Genomic DNA, 21,318 nt, shown 5'->3' with positions numbered 1-21,318 from the left:
CTGATGGGACCAATTGAAAATCTCATCCAGTTTTCCCCCATAGGTACTACAATTGAACTGAGTACCATGCATACTTCTTGAACTCTTTGGATTTCTTTCAAGTAGTGCTTATATGCACCCAATAACCCGAAAAACTTGTACAGTTCTGGATATCCTGAAATTGAACATCAGCATAAAAGGCTAATGAAGAGGCAATTTTTCTCACATCGTGGGTTTTAAGAATGGAGAATGGATCAGGGTTTTTTTATGAGTGAGGTCATAAGAACTTTAAAAAAAAAACCCTGTTGAACTGGGCATTTGAAAGACTACATTACCTTCATATGAGGATCTCGCAAATATGATTGCAAGGTAGAAAATGGATAGTGGGTACCAAATTTAGGCTGTAAAGCCGAGATATAAAGAGGGTTCCAGCTCTAGAGAGGCTTGGTATCACTCGCCCCAGTTTTAATACCGACACCCTATAGGGGTGAGCGAGCTGGGTATATTCCTGGCATTCCATGCAACTTTTTTCTCTGGTATATTTAGCAGTATTTATACCTGTGAAATTGTGCTTTAAGGAGCATTTCACTGGGCGACACAGGTCCCTCGCCCATACATAGATTTTTCCTTCGTCAAAATCCCTTTTTTGGCTGAAAAGAGAAGGGGACAGCAAGGAGTGAGGAACTTCTATTCATTGCAGAATGCTGCAAGTTCATTTCCTGCTCATAAGGCTAAGGCTATTAAAAATACAGCCTTTTGAAGTAAATCTTTGGACCAAAAAGTCAAGCATAATATCAGGTGACTAGGACACCGAAGGAGACGGTATTGATGGTTGTTGCAAAGCAAAGGACTTGAGTAATTCTGTGAAACATGTCAAAATCTAAATAGACCTTACAAGCTTTATTGAGAGGTTCTGTCAAGCCAGAGTTGTATAAAATTTTTTTTCGAGATTAAGCTTTAGATCTTCAAAGTGGGTAAGAAAGGAAGCCAGGAAGCCTGAGGTTATCTAGCATGAGATCCTATCCCTAAGAAAGGCCATCCATGCATTCCACATTTTAATTTTATGGTAGAAGACAACATCTTATTCACAATTGAAGATACTTGGAGCAGAAGTATTTGGTCATCCGTTGTTGCAAACATTTCCACTTGGAGATCCAGGACAATGTTGAGGCTATAGTAGGAGAATCTTTGGTCTAAGATCCACTGTATTCACTGCCATCTTATGTCGACAAGGTGTCTGCCACAACACTGATAGCACCTGAAAGGTGGACTAGGGTGAGAAACAAATCCCTCTCCTCGAAGGATTTCTACACTCCAAGGTCTTGATGAAGATTGTCATGTGCAAGTTCCTTCTTAAACTGAGCTGTTTCAATGTAGGGAATACTGCCATCAGTTCCATCTCATTTGGGTGAAATACTGCATATTGAGTCTATATCCTAAAACCTAGGTTTCCTTAGTATGAATACCCGAAACGTGGATGCATCTGTATTTAGAATCATGGATGTCGGGGGAGGAACCAACGTGAACAAACTGGAAAGAACATTTTGTGATGTCTATGATCTAAGAATCCTTTTAAAGAAAATCGGTTACTGGGAACATGTGTCCTAGAGTCCCTTTCAAGCAGCCGTCCTTTACATCCAACCGAGGTCTTTCATCCTGGTTTTCAGAACTGGGTCAGCTACTAAAGGATCTTCTCTAAGACACCTTCATAAGGCAGAGGGGGGTGACTTGTTTTAGCAAAGCTCTAACCACTTGAATAACTAGAATTGATTTTGAAAAGTTGATCATAAACCCTAGATCCTGAAGAACTTTAGGGGCAAGTTTTGTGTATGTGAGGCAAAATTCTCTCATCTCTTCATGGATCTGCCAGTCATCCAAGTACGCAATGACCTGAACTCTCTGAAACTGCAGCAGTTTTATCCCTGACTTTGCTAGTATCTTAGGAAGCATGAAGTTATATAGAGTCTGAGTGTCTTTAATCTAAACCTGTCAGTGCTCCTTCCTAGCCAAACCTGTACGCAGGGGTGAATCTGAGAAACAATAGAGATATGACAGTAAACAATAGGGATGTGCCAGTATATTTCTTTAAAACCTACAGATTCAGGCCCCTTGGTGTAATAATTGGAGGACTTCGGCTATGGTCGTCATTTTGAATGCATCACAATTGATGTCTGTTGAGGCGAAAGGTCAAGGATTCTCTTTCATCTGTTCAGACCTTCTTCGGTATACTGAAAAGTGTCCAGGAATTTTATAAATCTACGTGCTCTGACCCTCTCGTCTGCATTTTTCTGACAAAGGAGTTGAGCCCCAGGATTTGGCCCGAAATATATTCATCTTGGAGGGTGTTTGAATTTCCACAACTAGCCCAGAACCATTTGATACCATGGTCTGGCCCCACTGAAAAAAATCCATCGTTCTTGAAAAAGATGGACACAACCCTCGACCTGAAGGCGTTCATTGTCGAGGTCCTTTACCTTTGCAAAAAGGGCCAGAGCCCTGACCTTGCTCAGTGTGCTTCTCATTTTTCTTCCTCTGGAAATATCTTGAAGTACTTGAGACTCCTGCCTGAGAGGGCTGCTGTTGCTGACAAGTAATCAAATCATAAAATGAAAATAATTAGATGAAAGTAAGGAAAATAATTAAAGGGTTAATGTGTTCGAATTTCATGCAATGAGAGGGTATATAAATAACACTAGAGTAAAACTTATATACAGTATAAATAAATTATATATATTAAAAGAAATGAAATTAAATTGAATAGTTAAATTATAAGGATTTGGGGCTGGGGAGAGAATAAAGTTTAATTTTAATAGTAATTTATTTAGTGTTAGGAATGCTTTAGGAGTTTGTTTAAAAAATGGTGTAAAAACTAAGTTAGTGTAAAAATGGGTATTCTAAATTAGTTATTACTTTCAAATATTTTTTTTAACAAAACATTTGTAAAACCATGCCTATCAATAAAAATTACATGTATTAAGTTATTCCATTTTTTTTAAATCTTAGCACTACAGTAGTATGTTTTTATTTATGGTGAATGAAGAAACATACTGTATCCCAAAGAGCAAGGGGCTTAGATGAAACATGTATTCATGCTGGATGGGAATGTAAGTGGTGATGTTACAAAAGATAGAGATAGAAACTACTGGATACTTAAATCTGGAGTTATACTAACCAAAAGAGCACATGGAGGGAACTTAGCAAGGACTTCCTTGGGAGCATTTAGAGGGCTTAGATAATGATCATTGATCAACTTCACACCCCTAAATTCTTCACTAAGGCTGCATCGACTTCCTCTTCGCATATTTGATGGGGACAAGAAAATCTCTGCCATGGATGGCCTGTAAAAATTAAATCTTAAGAAATCTAAATTCACTGTAGATTTAGGTTGATACATATAGATATAAAATACCAATATGAAATTCTTAAAATAGTTTGTCTGTTTCCTAGTTATACAAATCTGGATCCTTTAGGTAGGAGTATGATTTTAGCAAAATATTAATGACTATTAAATTGTTAACAAGTTATTTATAACCACTGACGAGCAGTGTGGGAAAGACCCACCAACCTGTCACTTTTGACCTTAGCTTAGTGTGAAGCATTCGTTAATATCAGGAAAGAACCCTAAGAAAAAGTACGGAACAAACAATTATAAAACTCTTAAGCCTTAAGAAGGCCAACTGATCAAGAACCTAACATGTAAATCTTTATGAAAACTTCTTCACAAAAATTCATACCTTTTTCTAACTAGCTGTTCAGGTTCTGGTTGAGTTGGGGATGTTGGTGATGCATCCATTTCTTTTCTTTTGAAGCCAATTGATGTGAGACCAGCAGATATGCCACTAACAACAGCATCTTTAGCTTTCCCTAGCTTTGCTGTAATTCCTGCACTCACACTTGGAGCTTCAAACAGCACCGTCTCATCTTCCTGCTCACTCTCCTCACTTCCAGTACGAAGGATGGGTACTTTGCGGCCCTGAAATGACAATTACTTTAAATGTCTCATTTACTTTTTGCCAGTATGTTAGGACTTACTGATGTTTGTTATGAAAATCTTATTTTACCAAAGTTTATTAAGTTAATGATTGACTTCACTATCATTATGAATAGTTTCCTGCTGTCTTCCACAATTGCAATTCTAAGTAATACAGGCCACTTAGATTTTTTATATTTAGTAAGATAAAAATCTTCTGTCATCAATTTTCATAGTTACATTGGTTTTCAATAACATTCACTAAAGTACAATAAGCTGCACTGTATTCTACAATTTCTTCATTAAATGTTTACCATCTTAAATCTATGTATTCAATACTAGAACTGAATAAGAAATTATATTGGAATAACAATTAAATGGGAAAAGAGCAATGGGCCCTGCAGGCCAATGGCCTATTTAAGAAAAAGAGGTCAGTGGGTCATCAGATTAATACCCTATTCAAGAAAAAGAGGCCAATGAATCATCAGGCTAATGCCTTATTTAAGAAAAAGGCCAATGGCTACTTTCCACTTGTAGAAGAGAGACTATTTAGTTAGGGTAAGCAGTTCTTCTAGGAGGACACTCCAATATCAAACCATTGCTATCTAGTCTTAGGTAGTGTCATAGCCTCTGTACCAAGGTCTCCCACTGTCTTGGGTTAGAATTCTTTTGCTTGAGGGTACACTCAGACACTATTTTATCTCTTTCCTTATTTCCTTTCCTTACTGGATTATTTTCCCTGTTGGAGCCCTTGGCCTTATAGCATATGCTTTTCCAATAAGGGCTGTAGCTTAGTAAGGAATAATATGAATTTACTTGTTAAATTGTGTTTTTGTCATGGTGTTTTCATTCTGATTTGAGTGAAACTAGTGATGTACAGTATCTATTGAGCAGAATCAATAATGATGTTTGATTTTAAATTAATATTAAAGTTAAAATTGTGAGTTCCCTTTCAGTGAATGCATGAAATTTTATGTGCACAGATAGTTGAATAATATAGAAAATAGGTTAAAATTCATATAATTCTGGTACATAGTCTAAGTAATACAGTACTGCAAACTCAAAGTGTGAACTAATTCATTCTCTAGTGTAGCACAAGTTATTAATGTCTGCTAATAAAAAGCCTAATAAAGCCTAAGTTGATTCTGAGCTGACTCTATCCTTCTTAAATTAGATTCTTAAACAGAAGATTAAAACTATTTTCCAACATTGACAAAATTGGTGTCATTCTGATTTTCTTACAGATGATAATATAGTAAATGTATACAATTTGAATATCAGGATTACTAAAATATACTTATAATACAAAGAAAATTACCTGTTTGTCTGTTCGAGAATCTAAAACATACTTCTCAAGAAACTCGGTAACATATCTTCGTGAACGCTCTTCTTTCTCCTCCGACTTTTGACTGTTACTTCCTTTTTTAGCTGAAGATGCTTCTGAAGTAAGAGAGACTGTAGTTAAAGTGTCTGATCCCGGCTCAGAAATGAAAGAGGGGCTCTTCACTAGAGCTTCCGCCTCTTTCACGTCACTTTCCGAAACCTCGACAAATGATTCGGTGTCACTCTGGCTATCGTGGACATTCTTTCTGTTGATTTCTAATGTCGCTGGGACATCACTTGCTGAAACATCTATGGGTTCAGATACTGGAGGGGCTTTAAAAGCTTCCCCACTTGATACAGGAAAGGTAACATCTCCTGGTGTTGTTGCAAGGGAGCTCTCTTCACTTGGGAGACCAGCATAAGCTAAAAAGAATAAAATTCAATAAAAAAATATCAACATTATTTTCCTTTAACCATTAATTATATGCAGAATATAATACCAAGAAATTTTATCCTTAATAAATAAAAACAAAATAAAATCTTATGATAAATTTAAAATATCAAATATAGTGAAATACATTTTAGCTCATTATAAATCATTGACCATAAGGTAACAAATTTTACATAAAATGACTCTCCAGTCACACAAACTTGAAATGAAAAATAATACACTCATTTTACGTGGCTGGGCCCAGCCAGCGCTGTGATTAACCTCATTCCATTGTGCGGCCAATCGTCATTAGTAACACTTCAAGTGTCACACTGGCTTCTAGTTTGTTTTGCTCTCTTCTTTTTGGCTGGTTTTAGGTAACTTGAGTTGTTTTATTTGTCATCTTAGATTGTTTATATTTATATTATTGATTTATAATGTTACTGTTGTGTTTGGAATATTTCGTTATACATCGAGTAACCGGCGATCTTAAGAGTTCGTTCGTTTATTTTACGAATTTTTTTGCCCATTTTTAGGTAAGTTTGGATTTCATTTGTCGTCTTAGATTGTATGTTATACTGTATTACTGATTTACAAGTATTACGTTTATGTGTCTCGACAATTTTTTTAGTATATTTTTTTTTTCCTTGAATAATCACCATTACTATCTCTCCAGTGGTGACCATGAGAATCTTTTATTCCTTTTTGACACCTTTTAGCCAGATTTGATTGTTCTATTTATAGTTTTAGACTGTTTATATGATATATTACTAATTTATTACATTGCTGCCATGTAAATTTTTAGTCTATTGACTTTATTTTTCAGTATTTATCATTTTAGTCTATTAATGACAATTTTCCATGGCGATAGTGATTCTGAGGAATCATATACTGATCTTGAAAGTTAGTCTTTGTATAAGCCATGTTTTCAAACCTACCACACAAATTATTATGAGAAATATGACAATTTCGGAGATAATTTGTATTTTTCCTAACCATACAAACCTTAGCTATTTACATTGGGTTTACTTTCAGCGTAGCTGAAATTGACGAGCCAATAGATTTTAACGAGGGTTGACTACCCCCGCGCTAGTTAGCGTGGGTAGGGGAAGGGGTAGCTTGCTACCCCTCCCCCCCCACACACTGGTGATTTGCTTCACTTTACTTAGAGGTAGGACTTGACTTGTGGGACAGGGCTGGCGGGCAAATATGTGTAAATAGCTGGTTAGGAAAAATACAAATTATCTCCGAATTTGTCATTTGTTCCATAACCGAAATACAAACCACGCTATTTACATTGGGTGACTTACCCCTTAGGAAGGGTGGAAAGTCTCCAGCCTTACTGACTTTGGCTTTACCCAAGGACTCCGACTCCAAGTGAGTAGCACTCGAGAAAAGGAGTCCCTGCACCTCACAAGTTCCTCGCTCCGCTAGGAACGTGTGGCCTACATAAGTTGTATGTGGAGGAAAGAGCGTGACTCGTCCAATGAAGTTGACCTTGAGACCTTTAGATAGGAATCCAGGATAGGACCTTCCCAATACCACCTCGTCAGGGTATGGGGGGCGCGACAGTATTAAGCTTAATACTAGGAGCACAAGGAAGCATGGTTTACCTGCAGAGGTCGAGGTCAGCTATGCGGAGACCAGGATGCTGCTTCCCCAAGAGAGGGGAGGATGAAGAAAGAAGTAAGGGCCAGACATACTCTTTCATTCACGCAGACTAAAACCGGGTAACAACGCCCTCAACCTACTGCTACTTGTCCATAAAGGAGCCTGAGGCTAGACCAGCTGTTGTGCAGCCACCACAGGGCCGATAGAAAATGTATCGAGGCTCCTGTGGGTCACGTCCTGCAGGTAGTGGTCTGTGAAGGTCGTCTGACGCTTCCAGACCCCAGCTTGAAGCACCTGCGTCACAGAGAAGTTCCTCTTGAAGGCCAGGGACGTAGCGATGCCCCTGACGTCGTGTGCCCTAGGGCGATGTGACGGAGGAGGGTCCGGATTCAAGGCGTGATGGATAACCCTTCGAATCCAAGCCGAGATGGTGTTCTTGGTGACCCTCCTCTTGGTCCTGCCTGTGCTAACAAACAATGCTTGCACCTGAGGACGAACTGCAGCTGTTCTCTTCAAGTAACACCTCAGACTCCTCACTGGACATAATAGCAGCTGGTCTGGGTCGCTTGTTACAGAACGGAGACTCGTGACCCTGAAAGAGTCGAACTGTGGGTCCGGCACTCCAGGGTTCTGAGTCTTGGCAACAAACTCAGGGACGAACCTGAATGTTACCTCCCCCCATCCCCTTGAATGGGCGACGTCGTAAAAGAGACCATGAAGTTCACTAACTCGTTTGGCAGAGGCCAAAGCGAGCAGGAAAGCCGTCTTCCAAGACAGGTGGCGATCAGAGGCCTGGCGTAATGGTTCGAAGGGAGGTCTCTTAAGAGCCCTGAGAACCCGAACCACGTTCCATGGAGGAGGTCTCACTTCCGACTGAGGGCAGGTAAGCTCATAGCTACGTATGAGTAGAGTGTGCTCCAGCGAGGAAGAAATGTCCACTCTTTTCAGCCTAAAAGCCAAGCTCAAGGCTGAGCGATAGCCTTTCACCGCTGCGACCGAAAGGCGCATTTCCTCCCGCAAAAAAACGAGAAACTCCGTTATTGCTGGAATAGTGGCATCGAGTGGAGAGATACCCCTCCCACGACACCAACCACAGAAGACTCTCCACTTCGCCTGGTAGACTCCCGCAGAGGACTTTCGCAGGTGCCGAGACATTCTCTCTGCAACCTGTTACGAAAAGCCTCTCTCCGTGAGGAGACGCTGGACAGTCTCCAGGCGTGAAGCCGAAGCGAGGCTACGGCTTTGTGGAAGATGTTGCAATGTGGCTGTCTGAGTAGCTCGTCTCGTGGAGGGAGCTCTCTCGGGAGCTCCGTCAGGAGCTGCAGAAGGTCCGGGAACCATTCCGCGTGATGCCATAGCGGAGCTATCAGAGTCATCGACAAGTTGACCGATAGTCTGGTCCTGTTGAGCACCCTTCTCATCAGACAGAACGGTGGGAAGGCGTACACGTCGATGTTATCCCACCGTTGTTGGAAAGCATCTTGCCAAAGTGCCTTGGGTTCCGGGACTGGGGAGCAGTACAGGGGCAGTTTGAAATTCAAAGCTGTAGCGAACAGATCCACCGTTGGGGAACCCCACAAAGTCAGGACTTTGTTGGCTATCTGAGAATCCAAAGACCACACGTTACTCACTATCAGCGAAGCCCTGCTCAGACTGTCAGCGAGCTGATAGTGTTATCGAGTGGACTTAGGTCCACCTCAGAATCTCTACTGCAAGATGGGATAGCTGATGCGAAAAAGTATCTCCCTGCTTGTTGATATAAGCCACTACCGTGGTGTTGTCGCTCATCACCACCATGGAGTGACCCGCCAGGATCCGTTGGAACTGTTGAAGAGCCAGGAAAACGGCCTTCATTTCTAGCAGGTACTTTTCTGATTCTGACCAAAGGCCGGAGGTCCTCTGGTTCAGAATGTGCGCCCCCCACCCTTCTTTTGACGCGTCCGAAAACAGTGTCAATTCCGGGGGAAGGACGTGAAGATCCACTCCCTTTCGTAGGTTCTCGTCGACCAGCCACCACTGCAGGTCCGCCTGTTCCGAAGGTCCTATCGGGACCAGAAAGTCTGGGGAATTGGATCCTTGATTCCACCGGGACTTGAGCCGCCACTGCAGGGATCTCATCCTGAGACGGCCGTTTGGAACCAGATGACCCAAGGAGGCCAGGTGACCTAAGAGACGCAACCACGATTGGGCAGGAAGCTCTTTCCGCCTGAGGAAGGGTTCCTCCACCCTCCTCAGCCTTGCTATCCTGTCGTCTGATGGAAAGGCTTTGTGGAGATTGGTGTCTAACAACATGCCTAGATAAACGGCTGCAGAGAGGACTTCTCGAGATTTACCAAGATCCCCAGATCCTGGCAAAGTCCCAAAAGCCTGTCTCGGTATCAAAGAAGGGTTGACTCCGAGTCAGCTAGGATCAGCCAGTCGTCCAGATAACGGAGGAGACGGATGCCGTTCCTGTGCGCCCAAGACGAAATCAGGGTAAACACTCTGATGAACACCTGAGGTGCTGTGGAGAGACCGAAGCACAGCACCTTGAACTGGTAGGTCTTGCTGTCTAGGCTGAATCTCAAGTACTTCCTGGAAGATGGATGGATTGGGATCTGGAAGTACGCGTCCTTCAGATCCAGTGTGCACATGAAGTCTTGTGGTCTCACCGCAAGTCTGACCGTGTCCGCTGTCTCCATGCAGAAGGGAGTTTGCTTGACAAACTTGTTCAGAGCTGAGAGGTTGATGACGGGTCTCCAGCCTCCAGACGCCTTCTTTACAAGAAAGAGTCGACTGAAGAAGCCTGGGGAGCCGTCGACGACCTCCTGGAGAGCATTCTTCTTGAGCATGGTCTCGACTTTCACCCGAAGGGCTAGCCCCTTTGCCGATCCCATGGCATAGGAGCTCAACGACACTGGATTCACTGCCGGGAGGTTGAGATGTCGTAAATGGAACGCGATACCCTTGGCCGATCACGGAGACCGTCAAAGCATCGTCCCCATGTTGCTGCCACCTGCGCACGCAACGTCGAAGGCATCCCCCCACAGGTGGACACGCAGGGGGACTGCCACTCCTAGCGTTTGCGGCCGCGGCCGCTCCCACTAGGAGTCTTGCCTCCCCTGGAGGACTTACCGCCCCTCTTGTCCTTGGCAGGAAAGGGCTGGGGCTTAGGCACCACTTTCTTAGCTGCCGGTGCCTGCTTCGGTGTCTTGCGAGGCTGCTGCTGATGTTGCTGCGGAGCTGGAGGCTTGTAGGGCCGAGATGCAAGGGCCCTTTGGAGGAGGGAGTCCTGGCTAGACTTCCTCCACCTCTCAGCTGTTCGTTCCATATCTTGGGGCTCAAACAAATTCCCCCTAAGGAGGGAGGTGTGTCTGAGCCTGCAGACATCCACGGCAGGGACCTTCGGATGGATCTTCTCGGTCACTGCATCACGACGCTTCAGCACCGAGTTGGCCCACAGGTTGGTAACTTGATGTGCCAGGAACTCGATGGAGCGAGTGCCCAAGAGGAGGAAGGTCTCCAGGGCCTTCCTATTGCTCTCCTTAGACAGATCCTCGGAGCGCAATAGGATGCCCAGAGAACCTAGCCAGACATCCAGCCACGAAGTGGCCTACATGGCACACTTCGCGACCTTCTCGTGGCTCAGGATCTCCGACGCCGAGAACGTCACCTGCCGGGTGGAGAGCTTCTCAAGAGGAACTCCCCTAGTAAGCTCTTCCACCGAATGGTGGAGGGGAAGACCGAGGCTAGACTCCCCCATGATCTCAAAATACCTCCTCTGCTGGAGACGAGGAGGTGGGAGGAGTTTGTTCCCGGCAGAGGAACGACTGGAGGAAGCGAGAACTGCGAGCTGAGCGTTGGCCCTGGCTCTGGAACTCTTCAGCCCCTGGGACCAGGGCAGAGCCGCGCTGGCCTTTGGGGGCTTCTGAGTTCCGTAAACCTGGTCCAGGACTGTGTCCTTGCCTTCACGGGGAGCGATCACAGGGTCCATGAACCCGTTGAGCTGTCTCATCAGGCCCAAGACCTGCCAGAAGGCATGCTCAGACTCCTGCTGCTCTCCTCCCTGCAGACTGGCAGCTAAGTCTCCTGTCCCCGGAAGCTCTTCATGTGGAGACACGTGGACGTTCTCCCGGGGTCTGGCTGGTTCCTGACGAATTCGTGAAGAAGACTTCTGTATCGTCTTGGAGTCCTTGGGTTCCCTCCTGGGCGGGATACAAGACTCCAGCAAAGGGGTCTGGTAGGCACCTTGCGCGTGAGACGATTCTCCTCCACGAGGAGATGACTCCCCCCTTGGTGCCGAGGGGGAGACCGCCGCCTCACTGGACTCTCCTGAGGACGGAAAGGCCTCGTCTACGGGAGAAGACAACGACTGCGAAGGGGACGGAGCCTTCCTGACGGACCTCTTAGGAACCAACTTCTCCCTGGGAGAAGTCACCACGAAGTCCACTCCTCTCCTTCTCTTCAGCGGGGGCGAGGCCGTCGTTGGTTTGTGTCCTAGATTGGCGAGTGCCGGCTTCATTGCCTTCACTAACGCCCACATCAGAGGACCAAACCAAGACTGCCGAGAAACGAACACAGAGTCCAAAATTCCCGCTGGAGGGAAGGGGATCAGGCGATCCTTCGGAGTGGACACCAGTGGACCTGCCTACAAAAATGAAGGGGAAGAAAGTTGCCTTGACCTCTCCGAAGGTCCTTCCTTGTCCTGCAAATGAGACCTGCGCTTAGGCGGAGGCGATCCCGACTGCGACCTGGCGACATGCGTCCCTGCTGCTGCCGCGAACTGCGGAACCCGACGCGGACGGGGGTCGTGTTGACGCTCACGCGGAGGCGATACAAAAGAGTCGCGCACGAGGGGCTGTTGGAGTGCGGGCGCGCAATCGCGCGGAAACAAACGAGCGAGTGAGCGTGTGGACGAGCGGGCGCATGGGCGAGCTGGCGAGTGAGCGCGTTGGCGAGTGAACGCGCTGGCGCGTGGGCGAACGAGAGCGCTCAGGAGACCGCTGAAGGCCAGGGATCTGTAACGCGTAGGCGAGCGATGGCGAGTCGGCGATCGATGGCGCGTTGGCGAACGCTGGCGAGATGATCGCAGGAGACCTATGTTTCTCCGGATCTGCTGGGCGCTGACGTGTAGGAGAGCGCTTGCGCGCAGGCAATGGATCACGAGTGGGGATCTGGAGATCGCCGGCGCTCAGGGGAGCGCTGGCGCGCTGGTGATCGTTGACGCGCAGGAGATCGCTGACGCGCAGGAGATCGCTGACGAGCAGGAGAACGTTGACGGTCGCAGATCGCTGGCGAGCAGGAAGAAGACGCGTAGAAGACTGTGCAGGAGCTATCGGCACGACGCGCAAAGGCGAACGCTCGCGAGAGGGCTCAGGAAGAGGAGGCGCGTGGGCGTGCAGGAACTCTGGATGTACGCGCAGGAGACTGTGCATTGCTGCGCAGGAGACCGCGCGTTGCTGCGCAGGAGACCGCGCGTTGCTGCGCAGGTGATCGCGCATTGCTGCGCAGGAGATCGCGCATTGCTGCGCAGGAGACCGCGCGTTGCTGCGCAGGAGACCGCGCGTTGCTTCACAGGAGACCGCGCGTTGCTGCACAGGAGACCGCGCGTTGCTGCACAGGAGACCGCGCGTTGCTGCGCAGGAGACCGCGCGTTGCTGCGCAGGAGAAAGCTGACGAGCAGGATCGCAAGGGCGAGGAGAAGTTGAGTTCTTGCCCATGTCCTGAACCGGAGTTCTAGGGCGCGTGGGCACACAGGCCGCGTGTCAGGAACTGGAAGCGCAGGTGCGCGTTGACGAGCAGGAGATCTAGTGCGCTCAGGAGACCGTTGGCGCGCTGGGCGCGCAGCAGGAACAGAAGGATGTTTGTTGTCCACGGGAGAGCGCTGGCGAGCAGTGGGGCGTTGACCATCAGGAGAGCGCTGGCGAACAGGAGAGCGCTGGCGAACAGGAGAGCGCTGGTGCGCTACTACGCGTGAACGCGCAGGAGGGCGCGCAGGGGAACCCTGACGCGCAGGGGAACCCTAACGCGCAAGGGTGTGGGCGACATCCCTTTGCCCCAAAGGGACCGGTGCCCGTCGGCTGACGAGATCAGAAGACTGCTTGCCATCTGCGCAGGAAGTAGAAGGTCTGGATGGCGTGGGAGAACGTGAACGATCCCCGGAGAGGTCTAAGGACGCGGCTGCTACAATCTGCTCCCGGCGAGGAGTCCCCCCATCGGAGGACGGAGGAGGAGAAGACTCGAAAAGGCGCCTCTTGACACCTTTATAGGGAGACGGGAGGCCCTTACGGCAAAGCGGACGATGAGCCTTACGGCGAAGGCGGCCACGAGGGAGGTCGTCAGGATCATCAGTCCTCCGAAGAGGAGTCTCAGTCAGAGTGCTCCCCCGAGGGGGAGACTTAACCACAGGAGAGACCGTGGGACCCCCTTCCCCCTCCGAAGGATGTACAGAAGGGGGAGGAGAGCCTTCAGCAACGTTATCAACATCAGGAGCCGCAGAGGTTTGACCAGACTCGTCGGAAGCCTCTGCCACCACGACGTCGACGATAGACAGAGGATCTACCTCTGCTATCACCGGCGACTGCTTGACAGCGGCCCCTAACTGAATAAGGTCAAACAGGGCTTCCTTGGAGGGCAGGCCCTTAAGCCCCAAGGAAGCCCAAAGCTGAAAAAGATCATCATTATACACAGGAACAACATTATCAAAATCCTCCCCCAGAGGAGGAGGGGGAGCCGCCCCGCTATGGGAGGCGACGCCCTCTCCTGCACCCCAAGGTCGGGAAACAGAACAAGGGCCTGCGCTCCCACTCGGCGGCCTCTAACTAAGAGCCGGACGAGGGGGAGCTTCGGAGGAGGTTTGGGCGGCGGAAGAAAAGTCCCGAGAGCCTTCCTCCTTCAAGGTAACCCCCAAAGGAGAACGGTCTCTCTTGGACTACTTCTTACGCCGACAGGCAAACCTCTCCCACTGGGAGGCAGACCACTCCCTACACTCACTACATGTATTTTCCCTATCACACCGTCGGCCTCGACACTGGGGGCAAAGGGTGTGAGGATCGGTATCCACCGCCGACATGAAGGTACCGCAAGGACGGCCGGCGATCCCAGGGCACTTGCGCATGATGAATACCAAAGGGCGAGGCCAACTTCAAACTCACAGCTGAGGAAAAGCAAAGAAAAGATTAAGGCTGTCAAAAACGAGGACGATAGACAGACACGTCTGCACATCGTCCGAGCCAAAAGTGAAGTGAAGCATATCACCGGTGTGTGTGTGGGGGGGGGGGGGGGGGAGGGGTAGCAAGCTACCCCTTCCCCTACCCCTGCTAACTAGCGCAGGGGGTAGTTAACCCTAGTTAACCCACGAAGGACGACCCGTCCATTTAATGGATGCATTAATTGCTACCAACTAGCGACCGTCTATATTGTGGATGCATTTTTTTCATCCTTTCTCCCTCCTACATATGACTTTAGCTCCGCCTTCTATTGACGTCACAGGCTACTTTAACCAATCAGTGATCGTTTACAAAGCAAAGTTGCCAGAAATCTTATACTTTGAGGTTATAGGAGTGTACTAAGCATGCGCCGTTGGCGGTGGGGGTAGGTGCCGTTTGGCTTATCGATCGAGATTTTGTTATCTGTTGGCAGGATAAAAGATAACCTTTTTTATGCAAAATTAAGAGTTAATTTGTTTTATAATGGCTAATATGGAATATCTTTATGATTCAGAAACAAGTGCTGATGATTTGGACAGCCATAGTGAGCATGATAGTGATGATTATATGACTGATAGTGATGTTTATGACGACGATCTTGACATTGAACCTGTTGCCTCATCCTGGGCACGTGTTTACCCGCCTGAAGGTATTGACTGTGGGAGTGATTTGGTTTTTACCCAAAGAAATGTAGGTCCTTTAGGGATTCCTAACCGTAATTCACAGCCTATTGAATACTTTTCTTTATTTATAACTGATGATATTATAGATATTCTTGTTCGTGAGACTAACATATATGCCAACAGATTTTTAGCTAGTAAGGAAGAGTGGATAAAAGAACATCCACGAAGCAAATACAGAATCTGGAAACCAGTAACTCATGAAAGAATGAAAAAGTTTTTAGCTCTTAGTTTGCTCATGGGATTGATAAAAGTGCAGGATATAAAAGATTTTTGGAGTACATTTCATTCAACTAGAATTCCTTTTTTTGGAGAAACCATGCCACGCGATGAATATCTTCTAATTAGTCAATTTCTTCATTTGAATGATAATACCTTGAATAAGCCCAGAGGTGACCCACAGTATGACCCATGGTTTCGAGTGCGCCCTCTTTTAGATTCCTGCAATAAGTTATTCAAGGATCATTACAATCTTCAGCAGACTATCTCCCTTGATGAAAGTATGATTGGTATGCGTAATAGGTGTGCATTTATACAATATATGCCCAATAAATGGCACTGTAGGTATGGGATAAAAAGGTTTGAACTTTGTGAAGCTTCCACTGGATATGTTTATCATATAGATTTGTATTCAGGGCGTGATTTTTATGCTACTGGAAGTCAGCAAGGCTTTACTCATACAGTAGTAATGAATATAATGGAGAAAAGCAAGGTTCTGAATGAAGGTTATCACCTGATTACTGACAACTTTTATACAAAGATTCCTCTAGCAGAAGCCCTACTAATACAGAAGACATCCCTCAAAGGAACAATAAAGATCAATTCTAAATTTTTGCCTCAAATTTTGGTCAAGCAGAAGCTCAGCACAGGTGAAACTGTCTATGTAAGAAAAGGAAAGTTGCTTACCTGTGGTTTCAAAGAGAAAGCAACTCGCAAGCCAGTTGACCTTTTGACAACATATGCTCATGCTGAAAATGTCACATTGCAGACAAGACATGGAGAAAAAATCAAGCCTAAAGTCATAAATGACTATAATGTTGGTATGGGAGGTGTTGACCTTTCAGACAAAAAACTTTATCATTATGCTGCACAAAGGTCAACCAGGAGATACTGGAAGAAAATTTATAGTAATCTTATAGATGTATCAGTTCTAAATGCTTATATTATCTATCAGCAAAATACTGATAGGCCATTCAAGAGAGATGATTTTCTTCGTGACATTATTGAATGTCTGTCAATCCCGCATGCTGCATCTTACCCTCTCATTCCACAGTCGCCTGGTAGCCGACTTTCTAATTCACCAGGTCGTAATCCTATTCCTGTCAGTTCACCTGGTTCAAGCCATGTATATGCTAGGTTAGATGGTTGCAAGCAAAGATTATGTGCAGTTTGTCCCAAGCACTCGAAGCACTGGTGTCCTGGATGCAATGCTGGCATTCATGAGCAATGCTGGCCAAAGCTGCAACATTACTTCAGGGTGAAAGGTCGTCCTAAGAGGAAACATGAGGACAATGATGACCATGAAGACTGTCAGTAAATTCAAGTCAATAATTGTGGCTACTTTTGTGAACTCACTTGATAATTATGAATGTTGTAATATTTTTGTAAATCCGCGTTACCAAATGGTGAAAAAGTGTCACTTGATATGTTGATATATATTTTTTTTACCACGCTATCACTGGATAGAATAATCTGTTTTTTTAAGGACTTTTTCAAAATTACATTCTTTTCAAAATTAGCACTGTTATAACAAAAAGGAATAATAAGTTTTGTAATAATCCAGCTTCAAAGTGACTTTGATTTTTTTGCAACTGTGATTTCTAAAGATATTTTTTTTATATCCAAAAAGTAATTAAATATGTATCAAACAATAAATGCCCTATTCAAAAAGCTCATCTTCTTGCGGTTTCAATGATACCAAATACTTATATATTAGAGTGAAAAATATATTATTTACAGAATTTTTTTCTTTTTTCTATAAATATCAATAAACTGTCGTCGTCTTTTGGCGGCGCGGCCCGTCATCCTTCGTGGGTTAAAATCTATCGGCTCGTCAGTTTCAGCTACGCCGAAAGTAAACCCAATGTAAATAGCGTGGTTTGTATTTTGGTTACGGAACAAACACTGCTTTATGTGAAAAAATTTTTCTTTATCCAAAAGAAGAGTAAATATTCAACTGTTTATCCAAAAGAAGAGGAAAAATTCAACTGTTTATCAAAAAGAAGAGGAAAAATATTTATTATCCATATGCAAAGAAAAAATACCTGCTACTCAAGCAGCTTTTCTCATTGATTGAGGGGGAATCTTTCTCTGTGAGATCGTCCATAGAACAACATTCTGCGACAGATAAGCTAAAAAGGGGGACAGCAATAGTCACCCTTCCAATGATGAGTCAAAGAACACATCTTCAGCTACCACTTGAGGTATTGTGTTATAAGATCTTTTACCAAAATTTTTACCACCGTTATGTCTAAATACATGGGTAAGAGTGGCAAATGGAAGAGTAGTAGAAAGGGCATTAATGGATTATGTGTTGATAACTAAAAGAATGTTTGGAAGATTGAAAGACGTGCACGTGTTTAGGGGTATGGCTAACGGTATGTCTGATAATTTTTTGGTGGAAGGAAAATTAGTTGTAGCAAAAGAATGGGGGAATAGAGTAGGTGGATGTAAAAGGGAGGTAGTGAGGGTTGAAGAGCTAATAAAACCGGGGGTAAAAAGTAAATATCAGGAAAGGTTGAAAATGATATATGACGAAGTGAAAGTAAGAGAAACTGGCAATTTAGAGGAGGAGTGGAAGTTAGTAAAAGAAAATTTTGTTGGGATTGCAAGTGATGTGTGTGGAAAGAAGGTTGTTGGAGGCAGCATGAGGAAGGGCAGTGAATGGTGGAATGAAGGAGTGAAGGTAAAAGTGGAAGAGAAAAAGAGGGCTTTTGAAGAATGGCTGCAGAGTAATAGTATAGAGAAGTATGAAAAATATGAAGAGAAAAATGTGGAAGTAAAGCGCAAGGTACGTGAGGCAAAGAGGGCAGCTGACCTGAGGTGGGGTCAGGGATTGGGTCATTCATATGAAGAGAATAAGAAGAAGTTTTGGAAAGAAGTGAAGAGAGTAAGGAAGGCTGGCTCAAGAATTGAAGAGACAGTGAAAGATGGAAATGGAAGGTTGTTAGAAGGAGAGGAGGTAAGGAAAAGATGGGCAGAATATTTTGAAAGTTTACTGAATGTTGAGGATAATAGGGAAGCAGATATAGTTGCTGTTGCAGGTGTTGAGGTGCCAGTGATGGGAGATGAGAATGAGAGAGAGATTACAATAGATGAAGTGAGGAGAGCACTAGATGAAACGAGAGTAGGAAAAGCATCTGGTATGGATGGTGTGAGAGCTGAGATGTTGAAGGAGGGGGGTGTGACTGTACTTGAATGGTTGGTGAGATTGTTTAATATGTGTTTTGTGTTGTTAATGGTACCAGTAGATTGGGTTTGTGCATGTATTGTACCACTATATAAGGGTAAGGGAGATGTGCATGAGTGTTGTAATTCAAGAGGTATTAGTTTGTTGAGTGTGGTTGGAAAAGTGTATGGTAGAGTAATGATTAATAGGATCAAGGATAAAACAGAGAATGCAATCTTAGAAATACAGGGTGGTTTTAGAAGAGGTAGGGGTTGTATGAATCAGATTTTTACAGTTAGGCAGATATGCGAGAAATATTCAGCAAAAGGTAAGAGGTGTATGTTGCGTTTATGGATCTGGAGAAAGCGTATGATAGAGTTGATACGGAAGCAATGTGGAATGTGATGAGGATATATGGAGTTGGCGGAAGGTTGTTGCAAGCAGTGAAAAGTTTCTACAAAGGTAGTAAAGCATGTGTAAGGATAGGAAATGAAGTGAGTGATTGGTTTCCGGTGAGAGTGGGGCTGAGACAGGGATGTGTGATGTCGCCGTGGTTGTTTAACTTGTATGTTGATGGAGTGGTGAGAGAGATGAATGCTCGAGTGCTTGGATGAGGATTAAAACTGGTAGACGAGAATGACCATGAATGGGAGGTAAATCAGTTTTTGTTTGCGGATGATACTGTACTGGTTGCAGACACAGAAGAGAAGCTTGGACGATTAGTGACAGAATTTGGAAGTGTGTGTGAGAGAAGGAAGTTGAGAGTTAATGTGGGTAAGAGTAAGGTTATGAGATGTACGAGAAGGGAAGGTGGTGCAAGGTTGAATGTCATGTTGAATGGAGAGTTACTTGAGGAGGTGGATCAGTTTAAGTACTTGGGGTCTGTTGTTGCAGCAAATGGTGGAGTGGAAGCACATGTACGTCAGAGAGTGAATGAAGGTTGCAAAGTGTTGGGGGCAGTTAAGGGAGTAGTAAAAAATAGAGGGTTGGGCATGAATGTAAAGAGTTCTATATGAGAAAGTGATTGTACCAACTGTGATGTATGGATCAGAGTTGTGGGGAATGAAAGTGATGGAGAGACAGAAATTGAATGTGTTTGAGATGAAGTGTCTAAGGAGTATGGCTGGTGTATCTCGAGTAGATAGGGTTAGGAACGAAGTGGTGAGGGTGAGAACGGGTGTAAGAAATGAGTTAGCAGCTAGAGTGGATATGAATGTGTTGAGGTGGTTTGGCCATGTTGAGAGAATGGAAAATGGCTGTCTGCTAAAGAAGGTGATGAATGCAAGAGTTGATGGGAGAAGTACGAGAGGAAGGCCAAGGTTTGGGTGGATGGATGGAGTAAAGGAAGCTCTGGGTGATAGGAGGATAGATGTGAGCGAGGCAAGAGAGCGTGCTAGAAATAGGAATGAATGGCGAGCGATTGTGACGCAGTTCCGGTAGGCCCTGCTGCTGCCTTCGATGCCTTAGATGACCGCGGAGGTAGCAGCAGTAGGGGATTCAGCATTATGAAGCTTCATCTGTGGTGGATAATGTGGGAGGGTGGGCTGTGACACCCTAGCAGTACCAGCTGAACTCGGTTGAGTCCCTTGTTAGGCTGGGAGGAACGTAGAGAGTAGAGGTCCCCTTTTTGTTTTTGTGTCTTTGTTGATGTTGGCTACCCCCCAAAATTGGGGGAAGTGCCTTGGTATATGTATGTATGTATGTACTGTATGTCTAAATTTTCACAAATACTGCACATATTTACTTTCTCACATATCTTTTAGCACAACATATGAGATGAGAATCTTTGTCCACAAAACATATAAAACAAGCAAGACTTGTCCAGTAGTCCTTTACAGGTGTGCTATGGCTTCTTCTCTCAATCAAATAATTATACACGCCTCAGGTTAAGACGAACAACGGATCACTCCAATTACTCAGTCTTGCTCACCCTACCAAAAATTCGCAAAGGAAGTGGAAGAACAAAAAACATTCTGTGAAATTAGGCAATCTAGTAATTTACAACTGAGTAACAAAGGATATAAGGCAAGTAAGAATTAAGAACCCCACAATCTTGAATTACACACAAGACATAGTAATAGGGCAGTTAATATAATAAAATTCAAGATCCAATACCTTTTTTCCTTGAAAATTACACACCCACAGTGACTTCAAATAGAAAGAGCAAAAGACGAAAAAGGATTAAATAAACTTAATGAGAAGGTTAGCATAACCAGCATTGATACAAATTATGTCTTGGAAGGCAGAACATAACTGTTGACACTACACAGTCATAAAAATGAAAGAGAATACATAGAAGAAGAGTTTTTAAAAGTTCAGGCCTGATAGTGATGAGGCATTGTTTTTCATGTAATCAGTATACAGGGAGTAAGAGAAACACACGACAGTTGCATACCTTTTAAACATCGAAGGGCAAAACCCAAGGGAAGCATTGGGTCCATAACAGCTAAAAGCCTTGCTGGAGATGGAATGAGATCAAACAAAAACGGTGTATATGCGAGGAAGAGTCCATCAGCAGGACGTATTCCAAGCTCTATGCATTTAACAGTAAGCCCTGTTATAAGATTTCCTCCAGCACTGTCACCTAAAGGGAAAAAGTAAAAATAAAATACAATAAATACCATCAGATTTATATAAGACATGCATGAAGTACAAAAGAATTAATGCATTGCAACAAAAATTGCATAGTTCTACTTTTTTTCAACATCTTAAAAAATACTTGAATACCCCAATAAAGTACTAAACTTCTA

The 21,318-nt window shown here is 44.7% G+C and overlaps 1 protein-coding gene across 5 annotated transcripts in view; it reads right to left on the bottom strand.

Moving 5' to 3' along the window:
• Hsl (hormone-sensitive lipase) overlaps nucleotides 1-21,318 on the bottom strand; it is a 455,124-nt gene that overhangs the window by 3,736 nt on the left and 430,070 nt on the right. For all 5 annotated transcript variants that reach the window (XM_068349817.1, XM_068349815.1, XM_068349816.1 and 2 more), the window contains 4 exons: nucleotides 20,964-21,152; nucleotides 5,268-5,695; nucleotides 3,714-3,952; nucleotides 3,152-3,317 (listed from right to left, as the gene is read on the bottom strand). In XM_068349817.1, coding sequence (XP_068205918.1) covers nucleotides 3,152-3,317; nucleotides 3,714-3,952; nucleotides 5,268-5,695; nucleotides 20,964-21,152 — 1,022 coding nt within the window. The remainder of the gene's footprint in view (nucleotides 1-3,151; nucleotides 3,318-3,713; nucleotides 3,953-5,267; nucleotides 5,696-20,963; nucleotides 21,153-21,318) is intronic.

The sequence above is a fragment of the Palaemon carinicauda genome, chromosome 26 (assembly GCF_036898095.1).
Source record: "Palaemon carinicauda isolate YSFRI2023 chromosome 26, ASM3689809v2, whole genome shotgun sequence".
Taxonomy (NCBI): Eukaryota; Metazoa; Arthropoda; class Malacostraca; order Decapoda; family Palaemonidae; genus Palaemon; species Palaemon carinicauda.
Note: the sequence above shows the minus strand (reverse complement) of the source record. Positions and strands in the feature narration are given on the sequence as shown.